The 23,872-nt window shown below is 38.2% G+C and overlaps 2 protein-coding genes across 2 annotated transcripts; one reads left to right on the forward strand and one right to left on the reverse strand.

Annotated features, from left to right (window-relative positions):
• Positions 1 to 309: 309 nt before the first annotated feature.
• On the forward strand, positions 310 to 8,629 carry LOC139949720 (enoyl-CoA hydratase EchA19-like). Its single transcript, XM_071948220.1, has 7 exons — positions 310 to 550; positions 1,096 to 1,260; positions 1,746 to 1,840; positions 2,400 to 2,544; positions 3,090 to 3,239; positions 3,870 to 4,010; positions 4,742 to 8,629. Exons 1-7 carry the CDS (start codon positions 424 to 426, stop codon positions 4,831 to 4,833), a joined length of 915 nt encoding a protein of 304 aa, XP_071804321.1. The 5' UTR covers positions 310 to 423; the 3' UTR covers positions 4,834 to 8,629.
• A 145-nt stretch (positions 8,630 to 8,774) lies between these two features.
• Positions 8,775 to 22,192, reverse strand: LOC139949718 (SH3 domain-binding protein 5-like). The gene is made up of 7 exons (XM_071948218.1): positions 22,107 to 22,192; positions 15,186 to 15,248; positions 14,275 to 14,403; positions 13,735 to 13,896; positions 12,649 to 12,779; positions 12,386 to 12,428; positions 8,775 to 11,730 (listed from the first exon to the last, which is right to left on the reverse strand). The coding sequence occupies exons 1-7, from the start codon at positions 22,146 to 22,148 to the stop codon at positions 11,062 to 11,064; spliced, it is 1,239 nt and encodes a 412-aa protein (XP_071804319.1). The 5' UTR covers positions 22,149 to 22,192; the 3' UTR covers positions 8,775 to 11,061.
• Between the last annotated feature and the right edge of the window lie 1,680 nt (positions 22,193 to 23,872).

Below are 23,872 nucleotides of genomic sequence, written 5' to 3' on the forward strand. Positions count from 1 at the left end.
GAAACAATAAATTGTTTATTGCTCCATGGTTTTTACACTACAAAATTTACATTTTCTAAGTTGAGAATTTTTACTTATTGTAGAACAGGGGAGTTTCATATTTATCTTTGTAACAAGAATTCAAACTAATTGATAAATATTTTGTTTCAAAGAAGAAATAAACACGTAAGTATTTAAAAGTATTATATTAAACACATTATTTAAAAATGTTGCATTTTTTTACAGAAATTTATTAGAGAGTTTATTTGTTACTTTTGTTTTAACCCCTCTCTGCAAGTGGAACAGCCGCGTGTTTACATTTTTCGTCTGGCTCCCTGTCGTGACGCAGTGATCAGAAACACAGAATGTATCAGGGAACCAAGACAAGTGGACTTTAAATTAAGAAGCAGACGACCCAAATTCCAAGTTTTGACAGAGTAAGAAATGGCACATTTCTCGAGACTTTGGCTTTTAAGTCGACATTTATATCCACAGGCGACCATTAATAGGGTAGCTGGTTTGGTCAATTCCGGCTTGCAACGACGTTTTGCTTCATCTGCTGCAGAAACAGGTTTGTAAATTTCCCGAAATAAAAAAACATTGACTTGTTTTTGTTGTGTACGATTATTGTAAGAGAGTCTTAATCTCATCATGTTTACATAAGGTTTATTGCAATTACCGCCTGACTGATTTTCTGAATTGCCGAAAGGCACTTTGGGATGGGAAAAGGGGCTTCCCACAGTGCATTTCGGCCATTCAGCAAAATCAGTCAGGGGTAATTGCAATAAACCTTATCAAACAGTTGTTTGATTTGACAGCTGACATGGAAGTAGGGCATGATTTGCATACTTTAATAAGTAACCACTAATAAGATAAAGGATTGTGTTTTGTTCATTAAAAGTGCGTCATTTGAAATGTCATAAAACTTGTTGCAAGTTTTGTTGTGTGACTTCAATTATCAACAGAAAACTTGCAAACATGAATTTTATAGCTTGCTCTGTAAGATGAGAATTAAATAAAAACAAATAACAAATTAAAAATCCAAATGAAATTATAATAAATTTAAATTGAGATTTATTGTGACTAACATTGGTTTGTTTTGTTTTCATTATTCAGGGGAAACTGTTATTACTGAGAGACAAGACAACATCTTTCTAGTAGGAATAAACCGACCGGACAGTCGTAATGCAGTGAATCGACAGACAGCTTTACTCTTAAGATCAGCATTTGAAGAGTTTGATAAAGATCACAGCCTAAGTGTAGCTGTTTTCTATGGTGTTGGTAAGACCCCCCCCCCAAGTGTTAAGCAGTACAACAACAAGAACACAACAATACAACAACATAAACAACAACAAAATGCTGGTATTTGTACGTTTATAATTACATTACTTCGAAGTTAAATGTTTCTTCGGAATGCTTTATACTTCTGAAGCTGTTGTTGGCTTGAAACCAAAAGTTGTTATTGTCATTATTTTAAAAGCGATAACCTAACATTTACCTTCCCTTTTAGCACTCTATACTCAGTACTTTCTTTGAAAATGAGAAATTCAAATTAGCTGTTTCAAACTGCTTACCAACCAAAAGGACATGTGATATAAATGCAAAAAATAGTTAATGGTCTGACGTTTTGTCCATAGCAGATGTTTCTCAAAGGCTAAATGACGTCACAACATAACACACGTGAACAGGTAACTAAGTGTAACATGAAAATGCTCCCAGGAGTAAGACGGATTATGGAAATGAGTCTTATATGATTATTTGTACAGGTGGTAACTTTTGTGCAGGGATGGATCTGAAAGAGGTGTCATCATACCAAGACTTTGATTTGAAAGAAGTCAATCTGGATCCACAGGGACCAATGGTAAGAATACAAACATTTAAGATAACCAAAATTTTTCATTCATCAAACTTTTTTTCTGAAAATCCTACCCCAGATGATAATTGCAGTTCAGGAATGGTCAATCACTTGAGAGTTAACATTCAGGTTGACCCAGACAAAGAACTGACAAATGACATGACAATATCTTCCACCTCTAGGACCCAGGTTCAAATCACGCTGCGGCACTACGAAACAATCTCCTCACCATTCAACAAGACAATGTACCCAAGAACAGCCAGAGAACGGAACTTACTACCACCAGTTACCCCTGCAGCACCAGACATCAACTCCTGTATATCCAGTTTGGCTGAAATAAACCTCAAAGAAATTGTTAAGAATGCGCGTTTTAAAATTTAATCTACACTTATAAACTGACCCTGTGTGTGATAACCAGCCAACTGACCCTGTGTGTGATAACCAGCCAACTGGTTGTGTTTTTTCTTGCACAGTATCCCTGGGCAAGCAGAAGCAGAAGAAACAATTCATTCTTAGATTACAATTTCTCTAATAATTTGATTTGTGAACTGATCTTTCCTTGCAGGGTCCTAGTAAGATGATACTAAGCAAGCCAGTGATTGCAGCAGTGAGTGGCTATGCAGTAGCAGGTGGTATGGAGCTATCATTGATCTGTGATATGAGAGTAGTTGAGAAGAGCGCTACCTTCGGAATATTCAACAGGAGATTTGGTAAGTTTACTTAAGGTGGACATATTGCACTGTTTGGTTAGGGTAAATATGTCTGTCTATACCCAAACTAAATAATGCACTCCTATATGGTGTTCGCCATATCTCAATAGAGGTTAAAGCCATTATACACTTTCGGTACAGAAAAAGAAAAAAAAGTTCACAGATTTACAATTAATTTACAGGGTTTACAGAAGGTAATGTTGAAAGACTTCTCTTGAAGTATTGTTCCGTGAAATGCTTTACTTTTTGAGAAAACATTAAAACAATATAAATTCTCGTTAGCGAGAATAACGGATTTATTTTAAACACATGTCATGACACGGCGAAACGCGCGGAAACAAGAATGGGTTTTCTCGTTATTTTCTCTCGACTCCGATGACCGATTGAACCTAAATTTTCACAGGTTTGTTATTTTATATATAAGTTGTGATACACGAAGTGTGGGACTTGGACAATACTGTTTACTGAAAGTGTATAATGGCTTTAATGGTGCGCTTTCAACAATCATCGAATGATCAGCTTTTATTTGCCCCTCTACATTTCAGGGATCCCTCTGATTGATGGTGGAACAGTCCGTCTGCCTAAACTCATTGGTCTTTCCAGGGCACTTGATTTGATCCTAACAGGAAGACCAGTTGGAGCTGAAGAAGCTTATAGCTTTGGTCTCGCTAATAGAGTGGTACCTGATGGAGAAGGTGAGTTTGCATGCATTGAATGGGTGAACCAGACCTAATCATTATTGTCAGGTTGGCTTAGGGGTCTCTGCCATTAAAGTTTGTGGACCCTGGTTCGAATCCCACTTTGGATTGGAGCTGTTCATATGGATTGGGTTGTCCCCGTTTAGGTTTTCCTCTTGTGTCTAAAACATTTATTTTTCAACCTCTTCTCTTCACATGATCACCACAGGCCTACAAGTTACACAAGGTAATTTTGAGATCCATGGTTTCATTTCCAAAAGTGTAAAATATTTAAAACTTAATTTTAAGTAGTTTTGGGTTTGAACAAAGATTGACTGGAGCATGACTTGAACCGACAACCTCCAGATTAACGTACTGGCACTCTACCAACTGAGCTATCTAACCCTATGTTAACAGTCTCCCTTTTGGTCAGTGTCTTTGTTCAGGGTTGCCAGTCAGAAGCCATACAGCCTAAATTAACGATACAACCTGGAAAGCGCAGCCAGGGGATCACCTTTAAGGGGATACAACTTTTAATATAAGTAATAAACTTAAAACTTATTCCTTGCAAATTATTTAAAACAACTTATCATTTTGCTTTCTTGTTTACCAGATATGAAACAATCTTTGTCTATTTTTTGTTTACAGCACTTGATCATGCAATCCTTCTTGCCAAACAGATCGCTGCATTCCCACAGGGATGTATGAAAACTGACAGACGATCTGCTTATAATAGCTCCTTTGATGGCTCTACATTTCAAGATGCTTTGCATTATGAGTTTGATACCGGTAAGTCTTTATCAGTTTGTTGTGTCAGTGCAACAACGTTTTATCTCCAAAAAGACTTAGTTAAGGTTATTAAGAATATGGAGCTCTACAGTGGGCTACCGGTGGGCTACCTAGAGTTAGCACCAAGATTAGGGCAAGAAGGCTGAGACTAGCAGGTCACTGTCTCAGACATGCTGAGCTGGCAGTGAGCAAGCTTGTGCTTTGGGCCCCTACTCAAGGTCACTGTTCCCGAGGTAGACCACAAACCACCTATGTGGACACCTTGTGCCGGGACTCTCTGGACTGCGTCGGGAAGAGCTGCGTACAGCAATGGAGGACCAACATGTTTGGAGGGCCATCATCCGATGCTCCGCATCGACTGAATGAATGAATGAATGAATTAAGAATATTACCTGCTGTGGCCTACAAGTTTATTTTTATGTCAACAACAATGTGTGTAGCATATATTTTAGGCAGGTTATACAGCAATTAGTTAGCATTGGCAATTTCACCTATAATTTTACCAGCAGCATTGTCCAACTTCAATTCGTTAACCAACAGTTCTGGCTTGTGCTGTTTTCGCAGCGATATTCGTAAGAGAATTGAGCACAACTCAGCCCCTGCGAATTATTCATTGCGAATATGTGACGTCAACATTCGTACCGCATTCGCAGGAAGCATGCTCTGGGCTCAACTACAACTGTTTCTAAACAACTCATGCTTCTAAAATTTGCATTCCGTTTATTCCTCAGGTTCGGAGGTTCTTAGCACAGAGTCATTGCCGGGTGCAACACAGTTTGTGAAAGGAATGGGTAGAGGTGGATCTTTTGAGTCCCAAGAGTGAATAAATGCAAGTTTGGTGAAGTAATGCAACAGTTTATTAGCCAAACATGTTCAGAGTTGGGTTTTACTGTTATGTGGTTGAATTCAACTAAAATACTGAAGTGTTTTTTGTAAATATTAATACTAGCTTTCCTCTTGCAGAATTTATCCACCAGATATTGTTATTTTAACAAATAAAATAGGAATAAAATAGATATAACAGAATAATGTGCCAATAAATAAACTAGAAGTGCATCTAGGTGTATTGAGGAAGTAGCTAGATGGGGATGGACTCAACCTTGTTCCAAACAGGTATGATCTCAGATTTGAGTGTAATATTTCAATATTTTGTTTAACAGTGAAACTGTAAATTATTTTTTGAGTTTTTCATATATATTTTTTTAACAATATTGCTTAAAGCAGCCAAAAGATTGAAGGGTAAAAATCACACAGATCGCACAAAAATGATGCCCAATCGTTGCGATCAAATCAATCTCCGTGTAAGTACGCAAATAACTACATTTATCCTTCAAAATGGAGTTGCGTATAGTTCTTAAACTCAAGCGTGTGTAAAATATTTGTAGTTTTAATGTAGCAAGTTTCGTACATAATCAGGATTGTTTATCATTATAAGTGAGAAGATGTATATTTTTTGCTGTGTTTTAATTTCTGATTGTAATTAGAGACTTTAGTGTCGCTGCTATAAACCAGTTTCTTCACATCATTTTCTTGTGCTAAGCAAATTTTGTGCTTACACAGGCGGACTGTATGAAAATAAATGATCCAAATAAATGCAAATCCATAGTGAACGTGCAAGCTGGCCACCTAATTTTCTTGCACAAACCTACGAAATATGCTTACGCTTAAGCACATTTTCTGCTATAGTTAGCATAAAAACTTGCTTACCATTGAGCAAAACCCAATGCTATGAAATTTGCACAAGGTGATTTCCTGGGCCCAATGAAAGTAGCTATGCATAAACAAATTGTGTTCACCAGAATAAGGTTATCAGCTAAAATACCATGTCACATGTACATGTACAATTTGTGACTGGTATCCCGCTCATTATTGCTTTTAAAGCAGCTCTATGAAATTGGGCCCTGGTAGGCGAATGCTACACTGGTCATAATGCGAAATACTTCCTGTTGTAAAATACTATAAAAACAATTAAATACACAACTACTATTGTCAATGAATGAATATTAAAACTATAATTTTATTTAACAACGCAAGGTGACTTGGTGGAATACAAACCGTTAATACATTTATATATTATTACTATCTGTGTTATCAATGAATGTAAGAAATACAAAGGTATTAAAAAAGACAAGATAATAATAATGTTTCATTGTTACAATGTTAGCAGTCCATCCAGTGCTAGATATCATAGCCAAACATCACAACAAATTATACATCAACAAAATAAACAAATTATTGTAATAGTTCAACAAAAACTGACAGATGAAATTTCACATAATTTGGGGTTGACCAAAGAGAAGCTGACAGAGCAGGACTTGAACCAACCTCCTCCAAATTAATATGTCAGTGCTCTACCAACTGAGCTATCTAGCCCTATGTTGACCGTCTCCCCATTTTGTCAATATCTTTATTCGGGGTTCCAGTTAGAAGCCATTCAACCTGTAGTCGCCATATAGCCAGGGATCACCACACCCAAGTTTGCGATACAAACTTGGAAGCAGCACCCAGGGGAGACTGCCAACATAGGGCTAGATAGTAATCTCAGTTGGTAAAGCGCCTGCACAATAATCCAGAGGTTGCAGGTTCAAGTCTCGCTCTAGTCAATTTGTCTTTGTTTAACCCAAAGTTTTAAAAACGTTTCAAAGATCTCCCACCCACAGAAAAATAATGATTTACATGAAGAGATCTTCAATCTCAGAAGTTTTTGAATAAAGAAAATTAAACTTTGTCATCATTGATTAACTAACAAAACATTTTGCTCAAGAAAACTTGGCGATATATTTAATGTTTTTTTTAAGGGGATGTAAAAACGACAAGGTGAAGGGATTTTCAAGCAAATTTTGCAAAGTGAAATAAAATCTTAATAATGCTGAGAAAAACATGAAAAAAATCAACTATTAACAAGTTTTTAAGAATGCAAAGTTTCAAATGCAAGAATCACGAGTAACTTCAATCCCATTCATTTTCCTACAGTTCCAACTTGGCATTGGTAATCCAGAACCCAATTTCATAGAGCTGCTTAAGTACAAAAAGTAGCCAAGCACAACAAACTTATGCTTAGCACAATAAGATAACCAGCCAAATACCATTTCATATGCATCATTTGTGACTGGTATCCTGCTCATTTCTGCTCAGCAGGAAAATGTTGAGAACTATTATCTGCCTAAGCAGCTCTATGAAATGTGTCCCTGTACATTCTAGAGTTGTTTGTCTAGTTTATAATGAAACCTTTCTCCTGAAGATGATAAATGCAAAAATAGTTAATGGGCTGACGTTCCGACCCTAGCACATTCTTTCTCGAAGATTATAAACGCCACTTTTTGCACTTCAAAACCTCAACAACTACAGTGTAAAAGAGATAGTTCATGTACAAATGTACATAAAGTTAAAACTAACCTCTCTAGATTAAAGACAGTGGACACTATTGGTAATTGTCAAAGACTAGTCTTCACAGTTGGTGTATTTCAACATATGCATAAAATAACAAACCTGTGAAAATTTGAGCTCAATCGGTCGTCGAATTTGCGAGATAATAATGAAAGAAGAAAAAACCCTTGTGTCACGAAGTTGTGTGCTTTCTGATGCTTGATTTCGAGACCTCGAATTCTAAACTTGAGGTCTCGAAATCAAATTCGTTGAAAATTACTTCTTTCTCGAAAACTACATCACTTCAGAGGGAGCTGTTTCTCACAATGTTTTATACCATCAACCTCTCCCCATTACTCGTAATCAAGTCAGGTTTTATGATGATAATTATTTTGAGTAATTACTAATAGTGTCCACTGCCTTTAAATCAGCAAAATTTCAAATCCTACTCATGGGAGATATTTTCATAGTGGTATCACGAACCTCCCTAGAGGTCATGGCTCCCGATTCACAATCCCAAATACCAGCTCTTCAGTGTGAATGACAAATAAGCAAATTGGGTTTCCAGCATGTGTAAAAACTAAACAGTCTTAGTCGCTTATTTTCATACAAACTAAAACATCAGTACTATGATTGTACCTTTCTAACACAAAGCATGTCCTGCTTCAGATAAACAATCCTTGAATAATATTTCAGTTATTCAGAAAGCAATAAAATAATTCACTTGACAATTCAAAATCTGATAGTCATCCAGAAACTCATAATTTTCAAATATGCAGCAGCCTTCTTTAAATTCATTCACATCAGAGCATCTTTGGTTTCAAAAATCAATCGACAAAGTATTTCAATGGCTTATAAAGACAGCTTAAAAAAAGGAAACAAGTGATCTGTGCTAAAATTGAGTTCACATGAGAGTATACAGATAGTCATCATACAAAAAGAGGACTTTTCAGAAAGTTTCACAAAACGCCTTGTTAGTTTTATGTCATGTTGTCATTTGTGGGATCTTTGTTTTGTATAGTCCTTTTGTGCAATAACAAAGCAACGCCCCACAAATGACGCAAAATTATGTCTTTTTGACGCAGCCACCAAAGGCAGAAGTGTAGCTAGTTTTTTTTTTAAACCTTGTGGTTGGGACCTACTTTGTGTATTGATAATCAGAAATAGTTCAAAAGTGTAAAAATATCAAAATTACATTTAAATGATCAACAAACACATTATAAACAAGATTAAATAACATGCACAGTAACTTTTCACCACACTTTTTAACTTCATTGTGATGCTTTGTTTCATCATCAACAATGCATTGTAAGTCAATGTACATTGAAAACTTTTACCCATTGTCTTATCCCGCCCATAACAATAGAACAGGTTGAAATGTTAGAAAAATCTACAAACTACAATATTTCGTACATTATATTATTGCAATACTGTACAATCAACACATGTACACAGATACGAAAATACTTTTAATGTGATATCTCTGGCTACATACATACTATACACTATACATACCCTGTCAAATTATAACGGTTACAAATATTGAAAGGGCAAGTCCACCGTTATCATCATAACATTGACCACATCAGAAAGCCAGGTGCCTTTTAGAAACCTAGGCTGAAGCTCTGGCTCCAGTTCAGGCTCCATTATCAATTTTGAAGCAGTGTATATTGTGTATGGTGTTTACAACATCAAACAAAGCCTGGAGCTAAAGACACGTAAAGATTGATTTGGGTCTTTTCAAAACCTAGATTTGGGCTCTGGCTCCAGTTTGGGCTCCATCATCAATTTAAAAGCAGTGCATATTTTGTATGGTGTTTCCAACATCAAATGGAACCAGAGACAGAGACTAAGCAGAGAATTGGAAAATGCCTCTGAGTTTCTAGATCAAGATTGGGTGGTGTCTTCTATTTGGGCTCTAACATCAATTTTGGGCGAACTCAAGAGCCAGAGTTTAGCCCAAGGTTTGTTAAAAACCCCAGTTAACTGTCATGGTTTGATTTGCAAGAAAAATGCGTACTGTATCTCCGAACTTTCACTAGGACAGAGATATACTGTACAAGATCTCAAATATTGCTTTATGTTGTCTATATTTGCTGATCAGCTGTTTATGAGGTTGGTAATTGGGAAGCTTAACAGTAAATCGGGTGAGCACCAAGACTGGTCCCCTGTCTACATTCGTAAGGTAATGGTTTGTTATGATGTTTGTCGATTTAACTGCAAATCTCCAGAACCAAAAGAGTTATGTGAAATAATGCGAGGTCAAAGGTGACTATGCGTACATTGTAATTCGCGAGCTTTTAGGTGTGACATCAGATGTTCAGGCTAGTGAGCACCATACTTTAGACTGCAAAACTTGTTTGGTTGTGATGTTACTGACCAAATGCTAAAAGGAATTCCAAGCCCGACTGTGGTTATGGTTACAGGAATATCAATGGACTTGCCATAAAGAATTTACAGGTTGATTGGTAATTTGACAAGTTTAAGTGTTTTGGCACTTGTAGAGGTTTCATTTGTTTGTTAATACTGATATAAAGTGATTAAATGCTTTAAATACAAATCATTTGGACTACATGCTAACATGGCTAATGTAATCATATTAGAACATCATTTCTGAGTGTCTGGTGTTAACCCATGCACATGTGGCAATAAGTTTACAAGAGATATTTCTGTGGGGGTTTTTACTCTTGCTATGCTAAAGTTTTCCAAATAAGTGAAATGTCAAATGTAGAATTGGATAACTTGACCACGACCCGCTTGTGATTTTGCCTGCTTTTAAGCCCTTCATTTGCAAGCTTTTCTTGACCTACATTTTTAATGACCAGAACAACTTTGGAACGCTCTAAATTTGTTGCTGGCAGCCGGACGTTAGTGGTGTACCTAAAAATCCCAATGTCTCAGGGGGTAATTTTAAAAGGAGTTTGTCTGACTCTAGTCTAAAATACAACCAAAGTTGTTTCCATTTATACTGACATAAAAATCTGAATACAAGGTTTTCAAAGTGGAAAATAAATGTTTACTTACAAATAAAGAAATGTTTGGTTAAAATGCTACCAATCCCTTGAATAATGTGACACTTCTGGGTGATAAGATGTTGAAACCGCTCCTTTAAAATTAGCATAATTGTAATGAAGCTATCCTGATTGGTTCATCAAGAGTGGCAGATGACTTAAGAACCGTCCAATCATCCAGGCTGTAGTTCATTAACTGTCTACAAAGAAACCCTATTAAGTAAATCTATCTTCCTTTGTAATATAAGGTTTCCAGCAAAGTGCCAAGTATAGCACAGATGTTTGTAACCGATTCCTTTCTTGTTTACACTAGCTTCTTAAAAGTCATCAGGCCTGAAACTTCACAAAGCCCCTGGTAATTGCCTTGGTGCCCTTGAAATGCTCCAACAGAAATTAACAGTTTCCTCATATGGTGCCCTTTACCAAAGAGTTGGCGCCCTTACCCTTTCAAATATAAAGTACACAGGCCTGAAGTCATCTAAGTGAAAATAAATGCCACAAGTTCTTTTCAGTGACCACAAACATGAAAAATACTGAACAAATACTTCAACTCACTTAAAGACATTTACTTGAATAAAAAATAAAGCGAAGGAAAAATGCTGATGTTTATAAATTAAAGGTCAAACAAGATTTGAAGGTCAACCAAGGTGCAAAGGTCAAATAAGGTTCAAAGGTCAAACCAAGGATCCAGCTTTTTCATCTATGTCGCCAGCGATAGTCTGGCAGCTGACCTCTGACCTTTGCTCCTCCTCTTCCTGTAGTTTTATAATAACCTCCGCAGCGTCTGCAGTCTCTTTGGTGTTGTAGCTACTTTGACGTGAGTGACCGGGCGTTGAGAATGCTGAGTCACAGTCCGAATCACAATCATCCAGATTTTCGCAGGATAATCCCGATCGATAACTCGCTGTATCCGACATCTCATCCAATCTATCGATCGACCCGAATGCTTTGAGTATCGAGTGTGGATCTGGTGGTGACATATCATCCTCCTGCAAGCTCAGAGGTCTACGAAGCATGCGTAGCTTCGGCGGTCGTACGTACATATCGTCCTTACAGATTGACTCGGGAATGAAACCTTGCGGGGATCCAGGGCTCTCTTGGCATTGTGCCAGCGGGATCTCATAAAATGGGTAACTGTAACGGTTTGAGGGTACCTCTGCGGGTATCTCCGGGGTTGACTCTGCACCTACGCCCATCCCTCGTTCACCGAGCTTTGCGGCTTGGTAACGTCGTTGCTCATGTATTTCATCGCTGATTTGCTCTAGGTTGTGTAGAGCGTTGGAGTACGCCTCTTTGGAGTTCGTCACTCGCCCCTGTAACTCATGGACACGCTTCTGTAGAGTCTACAAATATAAACAAAATGTCCAGTCAGTTAAATCAAAGTGTATTCTTTCGAGACATGTCTGACATTCATCCTCTGGGGAGGCTTCTACACAGTATAATGAAGATGTAAAGTTAATAGGAAGATGATGTGTTAAATGCAAAACTGTCAACCCTCCTACTGTCTGACCATTCACTATCTGACATCTACTGTAGTTTAAAATGATTGATGTACCATGCAAGCCTGCATTATGATATCATTGGTGACTGCACTATTTGAGTACACACTAGTTCTCTGCACAGTGAGTACAATCATACACAACTCATGCATTTGAATTCACTAACAAATGCCACCAAGCATTGGAGGATTGAAAATTAAACTCTTGAGTTAAAGGTTTTTGATGTCTTTAGTAGACCAAGCTTTTGCAATGACATGAATCCTTACTCACTAAGAATGAAGATGTATGTAATATAATAAACCTTTAGAAGTTTCAGCTTCATTAGTCATCAAGTCAAATCACAGAGCAATGTTTTCAGGAGAGTCGCATAAATCCACTCTATATGCCAAAGTCAATAATGATTTCCCACCATTTCAATGTGGTGTTTGGTAGCACCCTTTAAGATCCATTATTTATCAAACACTAGACGTTGGATTCTGTTACTGTTTAATTTACTCACCTCAAGCTGAAAGTTCAACTTAGACTTCATTTCAAAGTAGGGTCTGAAAAACAAAAACATAAGAAGAGCTAAAATAAAGAAAGAAAAACACTTGAGTTGCACAAATGTTTGTGAAGTCTTGAAGTCTTTCTGGAATTCAAATATTTTAGTGAAAAATAAATTCTTACTCAAAACTACGTTACTTAGTCGTCTCTCACAATGTTTTATACTATCAACAGCTCTCCATTGCTCGTTACCAGGTTTAACTTGCTATTCTTGCCTACCTTGACTTGTTGATAGTTCTTCGTAATGATTTCTGCATGTTTTTCAGCTCTCGTTCCACTCGATGGAACTCACTGGCTGTCTGCATGTGTTCCTGCTCACTCACTCTCTTCTCTTGATCAGCTTCGGCAACCTATACAATTGAAAAATCACATCATTATAAAAAGACAGCCAGGTTAGCTCAGTGGTTTCTGTTTGGTAGAGGTTGATATTGTGTCTGACAGATTTTAAAAATATTATTGACCTTATGACCTGGGCCCAATTTCATAGAGCTGCTTCAGCACAAAATTCTGCTTAAGCAAAATAATCAATGCTTAGTAAAATCAGAATACCGGCCAAGACTCCACTCAATTGTTATGCTAAGTAAACAATAGCTCAATACCAGTCACAATCAATGTTTATGGCATGCAATTTTGGCCAGTAACATGTGTAAAATAGGCGAGCTATTTTTGTGCTTAACCAAAATTTTTGCTTAAGCAGCTCTATGAAATTGGCCCCAGGGCACTAATGTTAAGTGCATTTAGACGTTATTGGTTGATTGGTTCACTGATTGATTGACTAAAGCCCGGTTCATGCTTCCTGCGAATGCGAATGAATTTGACATCACAACTCTGTTTTTGCAGCAATATTCGCAAGAGAGTTAGGCACAACTCAACCCCTGCGAATTAAAAAATAAAATAAAAATGTATGCAAGTCGTCAGACACACAAGGCCTGAAGGCCGCTTCAAGGTGTGGACTACAATAAAAAAAAATTCCAGAGGCCGTTGCCACCTACTCCTAGGGCTGAAACAGAGTTACCCCTTTTACAGTCCATACGGATGTAGGCTTGGGTATCATTAGTCCAAAGCCTGGCAGTTAGAGCAGAAAGCACTACTTCACGACCTCAAGTGTCACAACCGGGATTCGAACCCACACTCTGCTGATCAAACACCAGAGCTTGAATCCGGTGCTCTTAACCGCTTCGCCATGACACGCCACAAATTTTTTCGTTGCGAATACGTGACATCAACATTCATAACTCATTCGCAGGAAGTACGAACTGGGCTTGATTGATTAGTGATTGATTGAATTTGAGCATGAGATTTTACCTTCATAGTGGCATGATTGAGCATTTCTTGCCAGTTGGCATCAAACTTCCTCCCTTCTTGGATAAGACCCTGCTCAGCTAGGTCCACCATCTCCTTAGCTGCAGCTAGCATGCTGTTAGCTCGCTCAAACCTCACAGCAGCTTTCTGCGTCTCTTGCTGACACTGTGTACACAAGAAGAAAAACGGCTGGATTAGCTCAAAGGGTGTACTGGTGCTTCAGTTTGTTGAAAGTCACAACCCTAGGGATGTTATAGGCTTTTTGAAAAAAATAATAACTATGAGCACAAAGCGTAGTGTTAAAAATGAAGATATCACATCTCTGCAACCCAGATTTTATAGATTTCAGGAAGCCTACTTAAAGACATTGTATACCTTTGGTTCTGGGAACCCTTAAATTGTTTAATTGTAAAATAAAGCAAGACAAGTTCGCAGAAGAACATAATCTACCTATTAGCAAGATACACACATGGTGTCATCGCAAACTAAATATAGTAAATAAAGTCTTAACAGGAAATGAGTAATTTTGGTTAACGAACTTACCTCTTTAGCTTTTTGTCTGGCTTCATAATACGGCCGTGCCTTTTCAATACAGCTGCCAAGTTTCTTAGAGATAGCATTGAGGTTATGGGTAGACTCAGTTAGTGACTGCCTGAAGAGTGCTCTAGCCTCCTGAGAACAATCACAGCAATTCATACAAAATGAACAATGTGAAGAAATGATTGAGAGAATAAAAGACTTGTGACGAGGTCTTGAACTGCCGTTTAAAACCTTGCAAGGTTATGGCTACGACCCTGCAAGATTTTACTTGGTCATGACTTTACAAGCTTTTACTCCACTATGACCTTAACCTTGGGGTTTTACTAATTTTATACAGATGGTGTTAATCATTAAGTGGGACTGGCATCCTGCTTAATTTTGCTTAAAAAATATGACATGTGACAACAACTTGCTATCACTGATACTTCACAGGAAACAAGTGTTTCTTTTCCAGATTGATGGGCAGGCCTGTATGCTTTGTCTTTGAAAAGGCAAGGGCACCAATGCCTCTTCTTCTTGGTTAAGGGCACCCTATGAGGAAATTGTAAACTTCTACTATGACCACTTCAAGGGCACCAAAGCAATGACCAGGGGGCACGGAGGCAATCGCCTTTGTTGCCTCTGTGAAGTATCGGGCCTGTGCTGGCTTCAACCAATTCTATGAAGTTGGGCCGACATGACAAACACTTGTGCAGACACTTACAATAATCCGAAAAATTTAAATGTAAGCGACAACTTGTGCCTATAATGCAAGTTATTGTACCAGACATTATTGAAATCCACCTTGCAAATGGCTTATTGGATTTGGTTAAACTGGAGTGAAATCTTCTTTGCTCGGGACGGTTAGTTCACCCCCAAAAAGTCCAAACGAACACGACTAAAGTCACTTCTGAATTTGTTGTAGCAATACTTACATCTAACTGAAGTTCCATAGAGTTGATTTCATCAGTAGCTGTGTTTAATCTTTCCAGCTCCAACTGTGAAATGGAAGAGAACATTATATTTAAATGTATTTCAATTATTCATTCCTATATAATTGTTATCCTTAAGCGGTCATCAGAACAGTATAAAAAACAACACAATTCTCAAAGAGCAAATCTAGAAATGGCGTTACTGTAAACTTAGGCTATAACATTGACTAGCGGGATGCCGCGCTTCGCGCGGCACCCCGCTAGGATATAAAAATCCTTTACACAAATATTTCGAAATGTGGGTGAGGGTGTTATACGCCTCTCTCAATATTTATGCATGGCGTCATAATTCTAACCCAAAATGAAGCTATTTTGCACGCCCACCACTACTTGCAGTGGCTGTACCCACCTCGTTTTGGGTTAGACAACATACCTTATGCATCTAGAAACTATAAGGCTCCCCCGTGATCCTTATAGGGGTCTAATATGTTGGGCCTCCCTAACGTTACACGTTTTGCAAATCAGCGTTGATAGGTGAAACTGACCGTTAGCCAGCAATAACTAAAGTTTCTTTTGTACTACACTACCAAAACTTTCTCCACACACTCAATATACATTCATAATGCTTGCATTTCCTTTTTAAAAAACATCGTCAAAAATGACATTTTTACGTCCCACGATACATAGCGTTGCTACAGCACTATAAGTAAAGGGAGTTTTTGGAACATGCTGTGTGCCACAAATCTAATTTATCTACTGTTTTTTTTTCGGGGGGGGGGGGGGGGGGGGCGGGGGTGGTAAGAGCGTAGGCCTCTTTTTAGTTTATTCTCATCTGAATTGGTCTTGTAAACTTTCTGGTCAATAGGCTGCATGTATAACGGGAGCACTTAACGTGAACGTCAAAAAAGTGTTTTGCAGGCAGAGATGCCAAGGCTAGCTATGTGTGAGATTTTTCAAAGCTCAACCCCCATCCCCCCGGAAAAAAATTGCCAGTTTAAGAAGGCCTTTTTAAATCGCCGCCCAACCTTTTTTTTTTTTTTTTTTTTACAAATTAATAAAACAATGTGAAATTTAATTGTGGACAAAAAGTGTTTCATAATGCATCAAAAGCCTCCTCAGAATAATTAAAACTCACTTGAGGTACACAGGAGATGTTGATGGTTAATGTGGAGGTTCGATTGTGTCAGATTATATCCTTCCAAACTTGAAAAAAATAGACTAAAAATGATGTCCAAAATCAATCGCTCACTTCTTCTGCCTGTTGTGTCTTCGCTAGTGGAGCGCATTTCAACGAATTTGCTAAAAGAATCGGAACAAACTTGTGCGCAATAAGCGTTTTGCGCTCTGCCGAATTTGAGCTGAACCTACTGGATGAGCAAAAGCGTGCGCAATCTGCAAATTTGCGCTCTGTTTGTACAAATTTTGTACAAAAAATGTCGTTAATTTTTTTTCCCGATCTCGCCCCAATAATGGTTGATGTGCGTGTGAGCGTGAGACAGAGCCCAAATGCGTGAGTCTCACGCCTAATGCGTGAGACTTGGCAGGTCTGGTTTTGTTTTATTGTCACTTTGGGCTTATTGCATCTCGCGAAATTTGAACGACAAACGACACAATTTCTGACCGCGTTCATGTTCACGCTGCTCTAGGAACAAACCTCCATACATCCCATATCTCTGGAACCCTATATCGTACAAACTAAATAAAAACGATACACTCGTCCCCACTCCTTAATTTTCTCTAACTTATTTCACTTTCAGAAAGCATGTCAAGTCATGTTTAGGGTTTGTTATGTCCAGTTTGGGTCAATAGACAAACTCCTAAAAATGTACCCCATTCAGCCGCACGAGGTCTCTTTTGTTAATATTATCTCTATCAGTAACCAACCCGACGGGCCGATGGCTAAATTAATCTTCATAATGGATTTGGCAAAATGTACATTCTGAGACCTGACCGACACACTGCTCTAACCAATTTTGTGAATGGACTTATTCAAAAGGAAACTTAATGTCGTTTTGCTTAACAACTTTGACCAAATGCAAAGCAAAGTTCTTTTTTTTACAGCTTCAAAACAGCCTTTGACGTGTGTGTATAAGTTTCACCATAGAGTAAGGAATGGTTTCACAATTCTACCGCCATGGTTAAACTCTGAAACTGCAACATTATACCTCCATGAACAGACCGTATTCTAAAACGGTATTCATGTACCCATTTGAGTTTACTGGCAAAAGGTCCAAGGTCGCCACCCACTGTCAACCTAAAGTGGTCCCACGGCGACCTTCTTCACCAAGCAACAGGTGGCCTGTCTCAAACCAGACAACACACCACTCACAATACACTGACCAGAATGGCTCTTTGTGTAAGGCCCCCCCCCCCCACCCCCAAAATGTTATTAATTGTAAAGTTCCCTTAGACACCTTCCAACCTATAGCCGGCCCTACCCAATGTTTCCAAATTATTAAGCTTCCGTTTGATCCCATCCTTGTTCATCATGATAATTCTCATGCCGTTTGGAAGTGAATGCTTTTTTATAAATATTCTCCATTTAATCTTTTCAACAAATGAGTCACCCGCAGAAGGATTTCTAGGAAGTCTGATAACAACGTCGACCAGTGGTTGACACATGGTCACCTGCGAAACATCAATCTACGGTACTTAATCCATTCAATGCAAATTCGGTCAAATTCGTGAGATTGGTTTCGGATTTGTCCTGGCACCCAGCCTCTTCGACCCTTTCGACCCTGCGCGGCAATGAATGGACCAATCCGGAGAACCATGCTTAGTACAACACAAAAGTAACCTGACCAAAAAGGGCGGATCGAATGGCGGGTGGGCGTTCAAGGGGCAATGAATGAACCAATCCGGAGCACCATCTGCGAAACACTGTCCAATGAGTCGCCTGTCAGAAAGATTTCTAGGAAGTCTGGTAACAACATCGACCAGTGGTTGACGCACGGTCGCCGCCCAAACTTCCTCCAATCACATGACTTGTAAGTGCGAGTTTGGATCCGGGTTTTGCAGACTTGCAACCCGACGTCTGAAACCACACAAACGTATTGAATTCCACACAAACAACCGTGTTGGATTCCACAAGGATGCCATACCACTGGACCTTCTAATTTTCAATCCAAGATGGCGCAGGTTACGCTTTTAATAGTATAGATACTCAATCACCATGGAATGCCACACAACCTATAAAATACATTATTTTTGGTACTTGAACAAAAATAGGGACATTTTACATTGTACATACACATGGTGTACACTTTAATAAACTTTTCATCTTATTGAATCATAACTTTTCTGGGTTTTTTCCCAAAGGTAAAAAAAATTAAAATTTGACTTAAGTAGGAAGGATATTATGTCTGCTTTACAAAGTATTTGATTTTGATGAAGTTCAATACTGTTGATTCATTTACTACATGAACTGATAAAGGCAAAACAGTTAAACTACCAACAAATAAATCTTACGTACAACATGAATGGCATGGTTTAATATGAATTGCCAAACTTTCTGGTTTGTTTTTGCAGCAAATTTCAACAGAGAATCTAAAAGGGTCTACAAAGTACAAACATCCACCTGTCCTTGATTAGACAATGTGGGTTACTCCTCATTGTGTTGTAACCCTCCATTCTACTGAAACCCAAATACCTACTGTTCACACAGTAGAATCCCCTTTGCAATTTTAGTCACTGACTCACTATTTTCAGGGTTACATTTGTAAATCATGAGTCAGTCCCACTAAAGAAAAAAGTCCGAGGGACTTTTCATTTGTGACAGCTGATAAAGTAAATTCGTTGGTACTGTGAGTGTGACATTATGTACAATGTACATACACCTGTGATTGAACTTATTAAAAAAGAAAGTTCACTTATTCAAATTGTATGATTGTACTACAGGAACTAAGACACCCTGTGCAGTAAAATGCGGTTACTTTGTACACAGTGATAAAGTGCAACCTTCCTGATAAGTTGAATGCAAACTGATAAATTAGTTTCCAAAACTTCAAAAGATATCTGCTGATGATTGAGAGCTATCAGGAAGAGAACAATGAAACAAAACTCCATAGACTTCCAATACTAAAATATTGTTATGCTCAATCTACTTATAAATGTTACTCCCAAAGCGCCATTACCGTACATGTACGATCCTTTTTATGTAATCATTTTATTTTGTAATATCATTTTTATATAATAAGATCCTTTTTTGTAAACTCACCAAGTGTCATCAATCTAACACCACAAACCATAATATCTCGAGAGGGTAATCACTCAGGAACTACTACTTAGCTTTGGGATGATACATGAACAATACCAAGGCAACACAAATCAGCATGATACATTTTGTTTGGTGTTTGGTGAGATAGACTTATTTATCAATTTTTTTTATTACAGAATTTTGAAAAACCTCAAAAAGCTCGGCAATTCAGGTTCAAAACACAAACGAACACAAGCACTGAAAGAGTAAAGAGAACTACATGTCACATGTTCATTCATTGGTTCATTCACTACCATGATGAGTAAATGTCATAGAGTTATATATAAGAACTAGAGGGGGCACGAGTGATGCTCCGTGCACAAACGCCACGGGACCGCAAGATGACAAGCGCGTCATTCTGCACGCGCGTTGAACATTAAATACACATTTGAGTTTTTTTTATTGAAGGCTCACGCGATGCTGTTTGTTCAACTTTGAAAATGGCCGCACAAACACACGCTGTGAGATGCAAGTTTTGTCAACTTAGAAAATGGCCGCCTGCGCGCATGCCGGAGCGCGTATATAGGCCAGTGCGCCCTCTAGTTCTTATATATAACTCTATGGTAAATGTCCATCTGTCTCTATCAAGAATAATGTAAGAGAAAGAAAGACTGCTTTAGACCAGTGCCAGCCTCGATGGAAGATTTCATCATTCTTATGAAAGACAGGAAAACATGAAGCGTGTGTTCAACTTCCTATCCCCTATGATTACAAGATATTACATGGGACCCTAAACATGTGCATATTTCATAAGCGCTATCACTATATCAGGTCTACTGATGCTGATAGTGATAGTGATACAAAACAAGTAGTTCATGAAGGTCATTCGGTTAATTGACAATACATTGGGGGCAGAGTGTACGACACAATTTCATCATTTAAATTATGTTAATTTTGCATTGGAAATTAAAAACACAGACTTTTTTTTTCTACACTAAAGAAATATGTCTAAAACTGTTGCCTTAAAAGTAAAATTCCTTTGAATTCGAGTTGTAGCTTCCTTTTAAGTTTTATAACAGTTGATATTATGACTGATTTCAGTCTTGGAAAATTAAATATGATATTTTTAAACACAATTTCTCCACTTTATAAATAGATAGGAAACAGGTTATTAATTTTTAATTGGCAAGTAGTTGGGAAATCGCCAAAAAACAAATTGTCACTGTAAACAATGTTGTAATGCATATATCCAATGCATTCTCACGAACAAACCCGGGGAAAAACAACCTTACATGCCAAGTCATGGTGGATAAATACGACCACAATGGCCCAACAAAACTCAACAATAATCAGATGATTATTTTGAGCTTGAGTGATTTTGAATCAACAAGTTGAACTGTTATTTCCCCAGGGCTCCCTACTAACAATCCAAATGCATGACATCATTTCATGAAACTCAGGAAAGTACCGAGTATACAGTGCTAACACACATCAGTGTATTCGATATAAAACCAAACTAATTTAATTTCATTTGTTGTGGATAAAAAACAAGTTTCAGAATAGAGTTTCAGACATTCAGGGCCTACGTACGTGTAGTTGAATAAAAATTTTACCGGTAAGCACTTTTTAAAAAGCTTATTAATATTAACAACAGAAAAAGGAGTGTAAGCAAAAGTGTATCTCATGCACAATCTCTGCTCTGAGAAAGACATTGCTACCATGGCTACTGGTCAAAACATCAGGGTCCATTTCACAAAGAGTTGGGACTAGTCATTTATACCATACTGTAGTTCATTTTTGTTGAATAGCAGTTTGCTACAGCTAATTCTATTTTCTCATAAACAATATAGAAGATTTGACAGTGCATAATTTGTTTGTGCATAATTTTTTCTTTGCAGTGTAGAAGTGAATTCGGGTCATCTCGTACCCAAGTCAACTCGTACCCAAGTCAACTCATACCCAAGTCAACTCGTACCCGAGGTACTTCCTACTTGGGTACGAGTTGACTTGGGTATGAGTTGACTTGGGTATGAGTTGACTTGGGTATGAGTTGACTTGGGTATGAGTTGACCCGTTTCAGTAGTACTAGTAGTCACTCATTTGCTTACAAGAATTGATGCAGTTCCTTTTGCTCTGCTTACAGTTTAGCAGTGTTACAACAAAAACTGTGCTAAGGTTTGCTTAGCACACAGAAAACATGAAAGCCTTTATAATATTAGCAGGGCTTGAACTTTTTGGAAAAATAGTATACACACGACTGATGAAGGGCTTGTTCTTGATTCTTAATCTTAGAAAATTAAGAAATTCTTCTTCTTCTTATCTTTATTATTATTATTAATATTATTATTAACTCTACGGAAAGTTATCCAAATTTAAAGATCTATCTTAACGTGTTGATGGGCGGTTACAAATTCAGGGACATTTAAAGCACGAGTCATCACAAGCAAACAATGGTTTCAATGCATTTGTTGCATTCAGTTCACACAATCAATCAATATAACACGGACCCATATAACACGCGCATTCCTTGCGCATACAAAACGAACAAAAGTGAAAACACAACAACATAAAAATTAATGTAGTGGTAGGCCTAATTCATCCACGAATTTACACCATAAATTTACCATGTCAATTATTCATACTTCATCCTACAATTACCTAGATTAAAAACAAATAAATGATCTTGCACTTGTGCTTGCATGTCCACTATTTAGGGGTTAAAATCTTACCTTAATTCGGGGGTCAATTCCTTCCTCCTCCGTCGCTGCCATTTTGGAAGTGATGCTAAATATTGATTGCGTGTTCAAAATAATGCCTACCCGACCCAACGCGTAGCATGTAGTGAAGTTTACCTTTGGCTCAAAGCCACTTCGTGACGTCAACGTGTTCTCAGTTAGGCGCCCATGTAGAAACAGCGTTTCGGCGCCCATCGATCCTCATTTTAATACTGGGGCCTTTCTCAAACCACGGCTTGGGCTCCGGCTCAGGCTCCGCGTGCTGATATCCGTTCAATACGCGCTGCTCAAACATGCAGGTTAAATGCAAGCTGCGTACACAGCACGCGGAGCCTAAGCCTGAGCCGGAGCCCAAGCCGTGGTTTGAGAAAGGCCCCTGGAGATCAATGGTTTCGCCCAAATACAGACCAACTTTGGCCCAACTAAGGTTGGAAACTATGGAAAGCCAAAAATACAAAAACAAAATATATGTATAATTGTTTAAAAAATACAGAAGCGTAATGCCGCCACATGAGTAATTTGTATACGCACACGATAAATCCAAACTTATTATGTTCGTGCACAATAACTGATTGTGTACGTACACAATAAATTAAAACTTTTATCATGTACGTACACGATAAATCCAAAGTTATCATATACACGATAACTTTGTACATACACCATAACTTATCATTTACGTACACGATAAATCGGGTTCTATTTCTATGGGAAAGCCATAATACAAAAAAAAATTATAAACATGTATAATTAATAAAAAATACGGAAGCGTATGGGAGACTTTCAGGACACTTTGTTGTGGCCGCAGACTTACTGGGTAAAATCCATTGTTCTCGATAATGTGCGCATGTTCAGAACTATATAATAACCCCTTAATAAAGCAATAGAGAGCTGTTGATCGTATAAAACATAATGAGAAACGGCTCCCTCTAAAGTATTGTGGTTTTCGAGAAAGAAGTAATTTTCCAGTAAAATACTTCAATTTGATTTCGAGACAACGAATTCGATTTCGAGGTCCCGAAATCAATGGGCGTCAATCTGCCTTGACAGATGTGTGTGTGTGTGTTGGGGGGGGGGGGGGGGGCATCGTAAGTGATAACATTTACGGCTCAAGGGCCGGGAATTTTGTTTTTGCATATTAGATGCTCTATGGTGCAGTCTTGGGAATATAACAGGCATAGTGAATGAAACAGAACAGTAGAACATTCTGGGTTAACATCATCTTCAGCCGCGGTGCGGATCTATGACACGAATTTAGGGGACAAATCTGTCAAAGAGTGAGCATGCGAGGTGCAACCTTAGGCCAATTTTGAGGGGGGGGGGGGGGTGGCATTTGAGTAAAAGGTAGTGCAGTGTCCGTTCCCCGCTCCTCAGAAAGTGGTGTAATCCGTTTCCCCAAGGATTGATGCCAATGGCGGGACACAGTGCATAGATGAGCTGGTCGAAAACTGGGGGGGGGGGGGGGGGTGGACATTTGCTATTGTGTCCCCCACCCTCCAAAAGGTGGTGGGGGATGTCACCCTCCCCCCCCCCCCCCCCATGATTGACGCCCATGCAATTGCGCTCAAATTTTCACAATTTTTTGCATAACGTTGAGATACACCAATTGAGAAGACTGGTCTTTGAAAATTACCAAATGTGTCCATGTCTTTAAGGCTCACCCGTGAGATTCAGATTAAGGTTTATTTTGTCTATCAAACTCGTTTAATTTAAATTTTAACTTTGTCTATCAAACTCGTTTAGCTTTATGATTTCACTGC

Source organism: Asterias amurensis, chromosome 17 (assembly GCF_032118995.1).
Source record: "Asterias amurensis chromosome 17, ASM3211899v1".
NCBI lineage: Eukaryota > Metazoa > Echinodermata > Asteroidea > Forcipulatida > Asteriidae > Asterias > Asterias amurensis.

What these genes read in the sequence shown, in the direction of transcription:
- LOC139949720 (XM_071948220.1), top strand. Translation starts at nt 424, where the DNA reads ATGGCACATTTCTCGAGACTTTGGCTTTTAAGTCGACATTTATATCCA. An exon ending in TGGATCCACAGGGACCAATG is followed by an intron (nt 1,841 to 2,399) that starts GTAAGAATACAA and finishes CTTTCCTTGCAG; the next exon opens with GGTCCTAGTAAGATGATACT. An exon ending in AATATTCAACAGGAGATTTG is followed by an intron (nt 2,545 to 3,089) that starts GTAAGTTTACTT and finishes TCTACATTTCAG; the next exon opens with GGATCCCTCTGATTGATGGT.
- LOC139949718 (XM_071948218.1), bottom strand. Translation starts at nt 22,148, where the DNA reads ATGGCAGCGACGGAGGAGGAAGGAATTGACCCCCGAATTAAG. An exon ending in TCAATCATGCCACTATGAAG is followed by an intron (nt 12,780 to 13,734) that starts GTAAAATCTCAT and finishes TCAATTGTATAG; the next exon opens with GTTGCCGAAGCTGATCAAGA. An exon ending in AGAACTATCAACAAGTCAAG is followed by an intron (nt 12,429 to 12,648) that starts GTAGGCAAGAAT and finishes TTTGTTTTTCAG; the next exon opens with ACCCTACTTTGAAATGAAGT.